Source organism: Danio rerio, chromosome 9 (assembly GCF_052040795.2).
Source record: "Danio rerio strain M-AB ecotype USA chromosome 9, GRCz13ab, whole genome shotgun sequence".
Classification (NCBI taxonomy): domain Eukaryota; kingdom Metazoa; phylum Chordata; class Actinopteri; order Cypriniformes; family Danionidae; genus Danio; species Danio rerio.
The window spans coordinates 35,150,220-35,163,672 of NC_141029.1; the positions used below are offsets into that span (position 1 = coordinate 35,150,220).

Consider the following 13,453-nt stretch of genomic DNA (forward strand, 5'->3'; position numbering starts at 1 on the left):
TACTGCTGACCATACGAACTATAACTTTGCCATCTGAATGAACAAAGAAAGGGCACTGATTGCACACACTTACCGAATCTGTAGACAGGAATAATCAGCACATACTGGAGATGCGTCTTTTTTTAAAGGAGACGAGCAGCAAATCCGGATCTTACCATTGATGAGAAATGCTCTCGAGTAAAAAATGTTCCAAACAAACGCTTTTCTGCCGCGCGTCGCGAGCACTGATCCACACGTGAGTCCAGCATCGCTCTCATAGAGAGAAAATGAAACAAAACCTTCACGTTATGAAAGCAACACTGGCGACCCGTATCTCCAAACAATTCTTATTCTTTTCCACAACTTTTGGCAACACGACGTGTGTTGTCTCTTGGGCGTCTAGACACTGTTTCAGGTACAGTCTAAGAAAGCTAGCATGCATATTAATGAAGTTGCAGTGCATACATAATGGAGCGTGCTGATTGGTTTGAACCAAGCCTTACTTCTGAATGAATGCAACACACTCAGAGACGTAATACGGGACACCCAGGTACAGACGTCCAGTCTACATGCTGGAATACATGCTTAGATCTCATGGCTGTAACGCAGCTTCAAAAATTCCTTTCAAACCGGAAGTACGAATTTGCTCGAAACAACCAATTTTCACTTTTTAGTGAGATATATGTGTCCAAATAGTGTTTTTAGTAGTGTGGGACACCTATATGACTGTCAAAAGCTCAAAATATGTGTTTTGGAACCTTAAACACGTATCTTCCTGTGGTTGTTGCTGATGATTGTGGAGTTAAGTTGATGTGAACACAGTTCGACACCTCTGTGTTTGTGACATCTCATTTAAAGCCAAAATACTACCATATTTCAGGCAAATCTTTTTAGGCACAAGTTCTTCACTGGTGTAATTTTCTGCTACTGCTGACATTTTCACTCTCTAAAATGTGGGAGATGTAAGGACCCATCTGATAGGTCAAATTTGCACAACCTCTGCTTGCAACACAAATGCATAGTGGCTAAAATATATTCTGATTATTGTAGCTCCCTGATATGGATATCACATATGCTATTATTACTACAATGATAACGTTTCGATATATCATGCAGCCCTAGCACATGTACATATTATGCCGCTGAATTTGCGTATAATGGACAAAGATGTGGCATGGTGCAAAGCTAACTACACAATAAAACCTTGAGTCATCATAGATGCATCACTGTGCTTCTCTTCTCTTTAGAATCACTAAAGAATTAAAAAATGAGGACTGTGAGCCATTAGTTTAGCATGGAAACTGATTACAACAGAATTGTATGTCACTGGAAGCTTGTGTTTTGCAAACGCAGACTGGGAAATAAACTTTGTTAAAGGGTTATGAACAAACTAATATAATAATGCTCTCTTTTTAACCTGTTTGTTCTTTATAATTGTTATTTGCAATCTAGTGTTTCAATGTTACATACAGAGCTAGTTTTACCTCATGGGCTCTATTTTGACGATCCATGCGCAAAGCGCAGGGCGCAAACGCATTAAGATATGTCAGAATCCACTTTTGCTGACATAAGGACGGAAAAATGTGCTTTGTGCCGTGGCGCATGGTCTAAAAAGGTTGAGTTTATTTTCTTAATGAGTTATAGTTTTGTTTTAAGAATAAACCAATCAGAGTCTCATCTCCCATTCCCTTTAAAAGTCAGTTGCGTCACACCATAGCACATTTGCTATTTACATGACCAACTTTGTAAGTGAAAAAACTGAGCGATTCACTTGCAAGTAAACGGTTAAACAGAGCATCTGCAGCTCGAGAATGAGAGATAAAGCCTCTCATTATCTATTTTCACTTTCGCTCTCGTTGATAGGAAAACCTTGTACGCACAGACATCAATTAGCCTATAAATAATTATATTGTTTGTTAAGCGCAAATATTTATTTTAAAACTATTTCTAAATTCATTTCTAATTTCCAGCAAACGAATAAATGAACAATAATAACGGAGTGTGGTCAAAATACAGAGTTATTTCCAAATACACCTGCTATGCCCCATATGGTCTAAAACCTGACAGGTGGGCAAATCTAAGCTTATTTAAAAAAAAACAAATATAAATATGGATATAATAAATAATACTGCTAATAATAATAACATTATACAAAAGCAAATTGTCACGAATAAACCAAAAAAGCCCCTGAGATGAAGAAGGCATAAAGTATGTTTTTTAAATTTATGTAGGCTAGAAAATAATGTTTTGTAATGTTTTAATCCTTTATATTTATATCCTATATATATATATATATATATATATATATATATATATATATATATATATATATCCTTATTATATTCTATATATATATGCTTAATATTTTAGCTCTTTTTCATATGTAAAGATATTTGCTTATTGTGTAAGTGTGCAGTGTGTATTTGTGCAGTGTGTAAGCGAGGCGCAAAACTAACGCGCTCTGCGCTGGACTTTAGACCGGCTTTTTTCTGGTCAATAAAACAGACTGTTATAGTTTCTCAAAATAGCAACGCACCAGCAATGTGCCTCAGCACGCCTCCCTTTTTAGACCAGAATGCCTATGTGCGCACATATGAGCGCAAATGCATTTGCTATTTAAACAGCGTGGTGCAAAATCTAAAAACGATTCTTGCGCTAAGCTGAAACTAGCAAACAACAATTCGTCGTGCATTGTGCCACATTGTGCCAGCTGTATGATGGGGCCCTATATCTTTGTTAATAAAGCAATTAATTAGAATGGCAGTACAGTCATAAATAGATTCTGATAAATATCATAAACGAGCATAGAAACTCCACATTTTTTTGTGATTAACGTTTTATTGTCTTTAGATTAACTAAATAAGACATTCAAACAGGGGAGAAGGGGCAACAGACATATCAACAATTTTTAATCTAAAAGAAGAGAAGAAAAGGAAAACAAAAAAGAGAGAAAAAGCAAAACAAAACATTTACTGGGTCATTCCTTTTACATAGTCTAAAAATGTTGAAAGAAAAACATTGCCATGCATCAATGGTACTAGGTTTAACCTTATTAATTTGTGCTATTGTACCTTCTTAGGTCACTATTTTAAGGAGTCTGTGAATTTAAAATGTTTTTGCACACATCTCCGGAGTAAACCAATTTTGTATGATTGTAAAACCAGTAAACAACCTTCTTCTTTAGTTCACTTATACAGAAATTAGAATAGTCTTTGAGAAGACATAAACATAGATACATAATCAAATTGTAGTAACAAGGACAAAACAGAATTTACATGAGACCACAGGTCGACAACAATTAGACATTTCCAAAACATATGGAGAAAATTACCTGAAGATACAGTGTTACATGTATGACAGTTTCATTTTAAATCTCTTATAAGGAGTTATGTATGCTCTATGTATAGCTTTTGAAACTCCACATTTTAACGAGAACTGAAGTTGAAATTAATCAATTTAGAGTCAAATGGTCTCTCTGAGAATCTGAATTGGATTGTGAAGTCCCTAAAGATTGCCATTCCTGTGATGCACCGTAGGAACAATACGTTCTGACGCCCATAGTTTTTATGTTTTCATTCAACTGAGTGGAAGATAATTGTTAAGAGTAAATTGGCATGAGCAAACAGTCCCATAATTGCGAAGCGTATAGAAAATAAAGAACGCAAGTGAAGCCTCTCATTTCCATAATGTCCAATGCAGTCTATTAAGAGCAGTTCAAATTGCTGCAGACAAACAGCCAATGATAATTAGATAGAGGTAATCTATTTACAATGTAAAGGCAAAATGGATGAAGACATTCTTTTGAGGTATGCAAATATTAGTAAATCCTGTTGCAAGAGAAACTCCTGCAAGTGTATATGCAATAAGGTCGGTTTCAAAAAGAACTTTGTCCACACCATATTTTAAAAATTTTCAAAAAGAGACTAATTGCAGTTTGTTTTGCATGACTCAAAATTGTTCGGGCTTAAGTGGACAAAGTAGAAAAGAAAAAGCTTTACCATACATCCTTTAGCTTTTGAGACTTTCAGCTTTTATTTACCATATTGAATGTGCTCTATGTTGATGCATCTGTTAATATGTAAATAAATCCAAAAATTAAATGTCAATTACATAAAGCAACCATGTCTCTTCAAATTAAACTGTTTAATTCATATGGATTGCATGTATGATGTCTTTATGAACTGTTTGTATAATTGGGAAAAAAGGTTGAAAGGTTATCTTTGTTTAGCTTCAGAAGATAAAACATTTGGGGGCCTGCAGCCTCTGTATTTCTCAATGAGCGTTTAAATTTCCCAGAATCAAGTATATTTATGTGTTTGTGTTACCAATTGAATAACGCTTAAACTGTGGTGTAGTCCATTTGTTGTCAAAAAAGCTGAATCCCTAGCATTGTGACCAAAGAAAAAGCGAGAGGCTCCCTTTGGTTATGTTGCAGAGGGCAATTGTTGCATTCTCCAGCAGGGATGGATTGCAGCAGTGTTATCTATTACACCTGTGCTCATCGAGTGCATGTTAAAAGGCAGCAATCAATGAGGATGAGACGCCTGGCAGAGAAAAGCACACCAGTTGGTTAGAAATGTGTAGCGCCTAGACATGAGAAGCAAACTGCCTATGTAGGTCAGCCAAGCAGAAGGAGTCTTTTCCAGCACACCCCCACATTTCCCAAGTTCCGCAGGCTCCATTCAGCTCTGCATGCAGAGCTCCAGCCTACATGCATCCATTGACACGGCACAGGAAACAGACTTGGAGCATCTTAAGGCTGCTTTATCTTCCTCACACTCTCTCTCTCTTTCATTCTTTTAATCCCTAACATGGAAACATACTTTATGCTTGCTTATTGGAAGGATTATCCCATCCGTAGGACACATGAATCATTAAGGTGGTTTGTGTTTATTGAGAGTGGCATTTTTGTTGTAGTCCATCCTACTGGATAAAGCGTTAAGAGGTAGACCTGTTGATTTTATACATTTTTTTTTATCTTTGATGTGCATAAATGATTGCAAATTATTTATTCAGCTAGTCTGCCCATTATGTTTTATTAATATAGTCATCCTACTGAAGCTTGTCATGAATAGTCTCACAAACATGGCGAATTGGCAATATTGAAAATGTCTTATGATCTTTATTGTATAGCTATTAGTTCAAGTTAACTTAAAATGAAAAAAAAAGTTTAATACAGTTTTAAAAATACTGCTAGGAAACATTTCTCTTAAGAATCTTGTAATATCGACATTGCACACTTCCTTAACCTCTGAACTGTTTGCTTTGCAGACATCCTCTCCTAACTCATCCAACGAGAACTCCCCTGTGAGCCCGCCAGATGACCAGGGTCAAGGGGACTCTCCCACTCCTCTGGAGGAGGAGGAGCCTGCTTTCCCCCACACTGAACTGGCCAAGCTGGATGACATGATCAACAGGTTAGGGCTCTGATTCTATATTTGGTCAAAGTGTGTGTGTGTGTGTGTGTGTGTGTGTGTGTGTGTGTGTGTGTGTGTGTGTGTGTGTGTGTGTGTGTGTGTGTGTGTGTGCGTGTGTGTGTGCGTGTGCGTGTGCGTGTGCGTGTGCGCGTGCGCGTGCGCGTGCGTGTGCGTGTGTGTGTGTGTGTGTGTGTAATTGAATAAAGAGCACTGGAGATGAGCAACAAGGATGTTGATATGAATGATATTAATTTAGTCCATTATCCGCTGAGAGCAATATTGCACATCTGCTTCTTATCAGTTAGGCATTATGTACATTAATAAAGATGTGCTGTTTTTGTTTATTTGTTTGTTTTATAGACCTCGCTGGGTCGTTCCAGTTTTGCCAAAGGGTGAACTAGAAGTTCTTCTTGAAGCTGCTATAGATCTTTGTAAAAAAGGTAATGCTTTATTTTTAGTTTTTGTCAATTAAAGGGGTGGTCCACTACGATATTATATTTTAAACTTTAGTTCATGTGTAATGTAGATGTGTGAACATAAACAACATATCTGAATGTAATACACTTAAAGTTCCATGCAAATGGCTTTTACAGCAAAGCCTACAGTGAACATTTGGGATCTACAAAAAAATACATAGTGAGGATAGTGATATTACAAACGCTTTAGGTTTACGCGCATTCACCATGTACATACACCCTGCACAGCAAAGGGGCATGGCCAGAGGCGCTGTATTGTAGTAGAGAAAGCTAAAATACCATCCAAACACTGCTATTTCCACAGAGCTTGTTCTGTTTTTCCATTTGGGCTTCTAAAGGACATGCCACAAAGAGAGAAGTGCTTGCAGTTTCATTTTAATTATGTTCCAGAGAATTATAAAATGTATGCATAGCTCTAGCATTTGACAAAGGAGAGCTTCCAGAATCTCTCTCAGTTAAATGGTGGTTCAGCTAAAAACTCCTCAAAGAAGGAGCAGCTCCGACCATAATAAACAAACCTGTGAAATGTGAGCCATAACCTGCAAGTATTTTTATTTGTTTAAGTTGATCTATTACATGCATAGTGTCTAGCGTTAACGCTATGTTGTAGCAAGGACGTAAACAATTGGAAATGCTGTTTGACATCGTTAACACTTTAGCTACAAATTCATCTTTATCTGTCAAACCGCTGTAAACAGCCACGATCTTCACCAGCACTGCAGTATCTCTCTATGCAGCAGCTTTCCTTTCATTCTGCACCTCATAACGAACTTGCAAAAGATATGTGATTGTTTCATATTACTTACACATGCTTGTTCTGAATACATGTGAACGACTCTTGTCAGTTTTTATTTTAGAGAGCAGGCTTGAGGTTCAGCTGTGTCCTTTGAGTTATTTTCTGTCTGATTCAGGCACAAACTGATATAGCTAACAGCTATTCAGACCAATGACAGTCACTGTGCAAAGGCACATACTTGTAGAGGCGTGACTCTTTTCCTGGTGACGTGGAGCCAATCTGCAAATCACAGCACATTATTGGCCCGTTTTCACTAAGTGGTTTGTTTCCACTGTCAAAGGGTACCTAAAAGTGAACCGTACCGTTCTGTACTACTTTTTGGTCACCCTTTGCAAAGGGTTCCAACATGCTCAAAGGGTACCATAAGGCAGAGCTAGATGTGCAGCTGAATGCTATTGGTTTACAGAGATACATCACTCGCAGAAGCAGGAGAATGAAAACTAAGGAAGCACCATTTTTAAAAACACAGCCGAGACATTACACTGTTGTTAAATATACATATAATATACATATAGCCACAAACTCAAGAAGAACAAAATCTGCTGTTTCCTGTTATTGTTTTACGAGCCCGTCTAAAGCATGATCGGTTTCAAGTTCTCCAGAAAGCTTGCCGCTTATCTATATTTGAAATAACAAACTTTTTGAGCTCATATCAATAACGTGCTCATGATCATTAAAGCAAATATCCGATCCTGTCAGAATGAGACAAACACAAGAGTGAAGCGCAACAAAAACAAGAGAGAAGCCAAAAAATACAGCAGCAAATGATGTCTGCAACCTAAAACATGAACAAACTGCCATGTTTAACTATTATCATCATCTTTTGAACTATTATGAGCATGACGGAATTATTCTCTAACATGAGATAACATGTGCTGCTTAAGAATAAAGACACAGATGAGAGGTTTGCTCTGACTGGGCTATTTTTTGAGTTGTTTTTGAACTCAAAAAAAAAAATACTAAATGTATGCTGTCGGTAGTTTTTTGTAATTGGTAACATATTGGAGATTGTAAGGGTTTGTATGTGTTCATATATGTCCCATTTATTTATTTTATATAATTGCAGACATTACAGTAAGCTATTTCACACTATCATTGATCTGCAGTTATAATCAAATCATGTTCATTTACACAAGTATTTATGTGTATAAAGCATCTGTGTGGTGAAAAGAGTTCTCATATGATATGACCCGTATGGCTTTACTGTGACATTTCCTCAAGTAAAAATAACATTGTCTGACACTTTGTCATACACCATGCCCACCAAAAGGGTACCCTTTTGGCCGTGGAAACTTCCACTTTCAGTGGAAATGGGCCATATGTTAGCTGACCAATCAGAGCCTCTTGTGGGTGGGCCTTTCAGAGGAACTAGGAAATATGACAGTCATTTTCATATTACCTGAGTAGCTTTATATAATCAAAGTAAGATGTAAAAAAATACAGTGATTTTCTACAAATAAAGCATGAGCGCACATTGCTTTGCATCTAATAAACACAACCAAGCCTTAAAAATACACTTTAGACCACCCCTTTTATTACACTTGCTTTGTTCATTAATTGTTTTGCTGATGATTAACAAAAAGCTGTTGTTACCTGTGTCTGTGTCATCCTAAGCTTTCACTTTTGTTCTCAAAGGAATTCTTCAGTCTCTTAGTAAATGTCAGTCTCCGATAAGTTTTTCTTTCATTTCTGTCTCCAGGAATTGATGTCAAGTGTGAAGCATGCCAGAGGTTTTTCAGAGATGGCTTGACAATATCCTTTACAAAAATACTGACAGATGAGGCTGTTAGTGGATGGAAATTTGAAATCCATGTAAGTCCTGCAACCTGGTGCCAGTTTCACCATTCATCCAGTTTGGTTTTGTCCTTTTGTTTTCACATTAAAGGCTCTTACTAACCGTTTGACTGTCAGGTCTGTCCTTTTAAGAATAGATTACTTCTTTGGGGTTGCTGTGAAAAACGTAATGTTATTTTGGTTGCCTTCATCTTATTTAGCTGTTTGATTGAAATGCCAAAGCTTTGATCAAAGAGCTCCTTTCAGTTAAACAGAGGCAGTATTGGGACACAGCACTGAGTCATCGCTCTCGTATGAGGCTCGTTTTAGCTCTTCCAAGACAGCACTAGGATCGGCCTCAATGGCGCTGCTAATATAGATTATTTTTTTAAGACTTCCCACTCACTGTAAATCAAAGTGCTTCCACTGCACTTGTGTGTGCTGTCATTTAAAGCCAAAACATACTTGACCAAAATCCTTGATCTGTTTCTGATTCTCTCTACAGCGGTGCATCATTAATAACGCCCACCGACTGGTGGAGCTGTGTGTGACCAAGCTCTCTCAGGACTGGTTTCCTCTGCTAGAACTCTTGGCCATGGCCACCAACCCCCACTGTAAGTTCCACATCTACAATGGTACTCGGCCCTCTGAGACTGTGCCAGCTGGGGTTCAGCTAGCTGAAGATGAGCTGTTTGCCCGTCCACCTGACCCTCGCTCTCCCAAGGTGAGACGGTGTTTGCACCAGGGAGAAAATTGAATGATATTTGGGATATTTGTAAAACTCTCATTTTTTTTAATTTAATGTATGATTTATTTGAGTTTAAAACGGGGGATTTATTGCAAATTTTAATTATCATGGGCAAATGTTAAATATAAATATTTAAGCCATTTTATTTTTATTTATTTAATTATTTTTGTTTATATGAATCATTCAAAAGGAAGGAGAACTCCAATCAGTATTCACGTGCTTATTTGAGTTGCTCTCAGATACTCAAAGAGATTCAGTGTATTGGGTTTGTGCTTTGTCTTAAATTGACCGCAGCTGTTATTCAAACAAAAAAATAAACAGAAAATTACTTATGACTTGAGTATATATTAAATATAGATTTATTCTTATAGTTATGATATATTTGTTATTTGATTTATTAATTAATAGTTATTTTGTAGTTGATTACTTTTTTATTGTAGGTCCTGCTTGATTGCTAGACCCACTTGAAAAAATGTGCTTTTTCAATACTAACTGTTTGTTTCTATTTATTAATGTTTGAAAAAGGTAATAGTAAGGCTAATTATAACTTTTTTTTTCTTTTTTTTTTATTGGTGTTAAACAAGACCATACATGGTACTATACATTACAACATAGGAAGTATGACAGACTGTCTTAGTTTTCTTATTTTCCCACTATCACCTCAAAATAAAAAAAGGTTTCGGAATTAAAAACAAACATCCTCTGAGAGGGAGAAAAAACGAAATAAATGGAAAATTAAATAAGAATTTAAAATAATAATAATTAAGCAAGTTTACAATAAAAAAAAGTTTTAAAATAAGAAACCTTCACGTTAAGGAGCCAGTATTTCCTTTTTCTCTAATACTGTGTATTAGAGCTGATATCAACTGAACGGGGCAAGCCTTTGATATAGTTTAAAACAGGGTTCCAGGACTTGGAAAAAGATTTAAGAGATCCTGCAAGTAAGCATTTTCTCAAGTTTTATGCAGCTAAAGATTTCTCGGATCCACATGTGATGGAGGTAGTACCTGTTTCCATTTGATAAGAATGGCTCGTCTAGCTAAAAGAGTAGAAAAAGCAACAACCTGGCAAGATGCAACAATCAAGTCAAATCTTTAAAATATCAAAAAGGGCTGTCAAGTGGTTAGGGTCTAGATTTATGTTAATAAAAAAAATGCTTTTTTGGCATTAGTTAAATGAGCTCTATGGAGCACCTTGCATTAGACCATATCTGGTGCATATGGAGGAGTGGACCATCTTTAAAATATCTTCTCATTGATCTTTTGCAATACAAACACCAAGGTAATTTTTCTAAAATTCTTTTTGAGAAACCGTTGGATTTACATTAAGTGTGCTTATTAAATAGAAAAATAGTCAAGATGGTGTTCAGGGGGAGGGTTGAAAAGTGGGGAAACATTTTCTTAACAAAGTGTCTGAAAAAAATGTGAATACTCCGTCCTCATATAAATCCTTCACCTCAATGTGTCCATTAGGTGTCCAAGGCATGATCAAAACTAGATGGTGAGAAAATTATTGTTCAAAATGGGTGTATGGATAGATATTTTATGCAAGCCATAATGCTTTCTGAATTAAGTCCAAATTTTAATAGTGTTAAAGACAACTAGGTTAGAAGAAATTCAGCTGATAGTTAATAGGCTAATTATTTGTAACAATTCTTTGCACTACATTTGAAAAGTGTATCAAGGATAGAAAAAAATCTGTGATTTGAAAAAACTGTAATCGGATCCAAAATTTGTTGCTCTGCTAATAAAATAAATGTTTTAAAAGATTAAAAACTGAAATGTACTCCTATTTTCCTATTTAACATTTTTTTGTGCAGTGTCTTCATTTAATACTTCCTGTTTATTTGTTTGTTTCCTCCAGGGTTGGTTGGTGGATTTAATAAACAAATTTGGCACATTAAACGGGTTTCAAACTCTGCATGATCGATTCATGAGCGGCCAGGCTCTAAATGTTCAGATCATTGCTGCACTCATTAAGTAAGAACAATTAAACCTGTTTGATAGCTAATTCCAGAAAAAATGGAAATTCCAGATTTCAGACTTTGATTGTTTGTTCATTTTTCAGGCCTTTTGGACAGTGCTATGAGTTTCTCACTTTGCACACGGTGAAGAAGTACTTCCTTCCCATCATAGAAATGGTTCCCCAGTTTCTAGAAAACCTCACAGATGAGGAATTGAAAAAGGAAGCAAAGAATGAAGCCAAAAACGATGCCCTGTCGATGATAATCAAATCTTTGAAGAACCTGGCATCTCGAGTACCAGGACAAGAGGAAACAGTGAAGAATTTAGAGATATTTAGGTTAAAAATGATTCTTAGGTGAGCTGAAGAGACTGATTTCAAGATGTTTAAGCAATGCGCTTTGTTATCGTTTTTGCTCATTCACCTTTTTTTGTTGCAGGTTATTGCAGATTTCATCTTTTAATGGCAAAATGAATGCACTAAATGAAGTAAACAAGGTGATTTCGAGTGTTTCCTACTACACACATCGTCACGGCAATCCTGAAGAGGAAGAGTGGTTGACAGCAGAACGCATGGCTGTAAGTCATGCTACAGTGCTTTTGAACAATTGAACAGGGGAATGTTACAAGCCTTGTCATGCAAATTATTTATTATGATTTAAATACACTGAATAAACAAAACACTGTGTTTTGAGGTATGTGATGGGCAGTCAAACAGTATATTACATCCCAGTAATGAACATGCATTCCATTTATTTCCCACAGGAATGGATTCAGCAGAACAACATTTTGTCTATTGTGCTGCGAGACAGCCTTCATCAGCCACAGTATGTGGAGAAACTGGAGAAGATCCTGCGATTTGTCATCAAAGAAAAAGCTCTAACGCTACAGGACCTGGACAACATCTGGGCTGCTCAGGTGGGAGACAGTTTCTAGTTTCTGTGTGATTTATGTGCATTGTGTCATATCATGTGCTTATTGTTTAATTTATTAATCAATCTCATTAGGTCCAATTTTAATGCGTGATGTATTGTTAAGCGCATGGATGATACACATGTAAAGCACTGCATCATCTAAATGTTTGCCATTAAGACATAATCAATTAAAGAACATAATGATTTGGCTAAATTAGAAAAAAGTTTTAATGTCCTTCTTCTTTAATTTCTGCTTTATTACAAAACTGAAGTTAAATGGGTTTTGTGGTTCTAATAATGGCATTTATATCCTCAGGCTGGGAAACATGAGGCTATTGTCAAGAATGTTCATGATCTTCTTGCAAAGCTGGCGTGGGATTTCTCACCGGAACAGCTGGACCATCTCTTCGACTGCTTCAAGGTTATTCATAATTAGCTGGAGATAGTAATTTCATGCATAAAAAAGATTGATTAAATCTAGGGACCATGCATTAGACTTTTCTTTAGGACTCAGCATTTTCATGTGTGCCTTACCAGCATCGTCATAGATTATAGAATCTCTGTCCTCAAAGGAATGATTTTATGGTTTATAGGAAAGTTGGACTAATGCGAGTAAAAAGCAGAGGGAGAAGTTACTGGAATTGATTCGTCGACTGGCGGAAGATGACAAGGATGGTGTGATGGCTCACAAAGTGCTCAACCTCCTATGGAATTTGGCCCATAGTGATGATGTTCCTGTGGATATCATGGACCAGGCTCTTAGTGCTCATATCAAGATTTTGGACTATAGCTGCTCCCAGGTACCCTGAGCCATCTAAATAGTTTTTTCTAATAAATATTTATCTTATATGCTGAACAAAATCCCAAATCATTTTTTAAGACGTTTTCTTGAGTAAACAGTTAACCTGAAATTAAAATCCCTGTTTTTGTTCTGCTTTAGGACAGGGACACACAGAAGATGCAGTGGATAGACAGATTCATAGAAGAATTGAGAACTAATGACAAATGGGTGATTCCTGCACTGAAGCAAATAAGGGAGATCTGTAGCCTTTTTGGAGAAGCCCCACAGAATTTAAGGTAAGCAAGCTCGATTTAACCAGCAGTAGCATTGATGCCTCTTTTACTACACAAAAGTAAATGAATATTTCTGAGCATATTTGCTCAGAAATAAGTAGTATTGACATAACAGAAATCACCCACACGTTTTAGGAAGAGATTGTAAATGTAGCAAACGTGTCGTGCACATCCCTGTTGTTTTTCAGAAAGAAAATTCCTATTAACTTTCTAAAGAGCTTAGAGGGGTAAGTGGACGGCTAAATTTGGGAAATATTTCATCATGATTATGAAACTAATTTTGCCGCTTTTGGATTTCAGTAAATCAGTCATTTC

At 36.5% G+C, this 13,453-nt stretch overlaps 1 protein-coding gene across 17 annotated transcripts in view; it reads left to right on the forward strand.

Annotated features, from left to right (window-relative positions):
- usp9 (ubiquitin specific peptidase 9) overlaps positions 1-13,453 on the forward strand; it is a 59,969-nt gene that overhangs the window by 13,911 nt on the left and 32,605 nt on the right. For 10 of the 17 annotated variants that reach the window (XR_015498932.1, XM_087266946.1, XM_087266948.1 and 7 more), the window contains 11 exon segments: positions 5,251-5,396; positions 5,757-5,836; positions 8,368-8,480; positions 8,947-9,165; positions 11,053-11,168; positions 11,257-11,508; positions 11,591-11,729; positions 11,916-12,068; positions 12,381-12,485; positions 12,658-12,864; positions 13,005-13,141. Coding sequence is in view for 16 of the 17 variants with exons in the window: in XM_087266946.1 (XP_087123072.1) it covers positions 5,251-5,396; positions 5,757-5,836; positions 8,368-8,480; positions 8,947-9,165; positions 11,053-11,168; positions 11,257-11,508; positions 11,591-11,729; positions 11,916-12,068; positions 12,381-12,485; positions 12,658-12,864; positions 13,005-13,141 (1,667 nt within the window). In the remaining variant the exon portion in view is untranslated. 17 annotated transcript variants of the gene reach the window in all.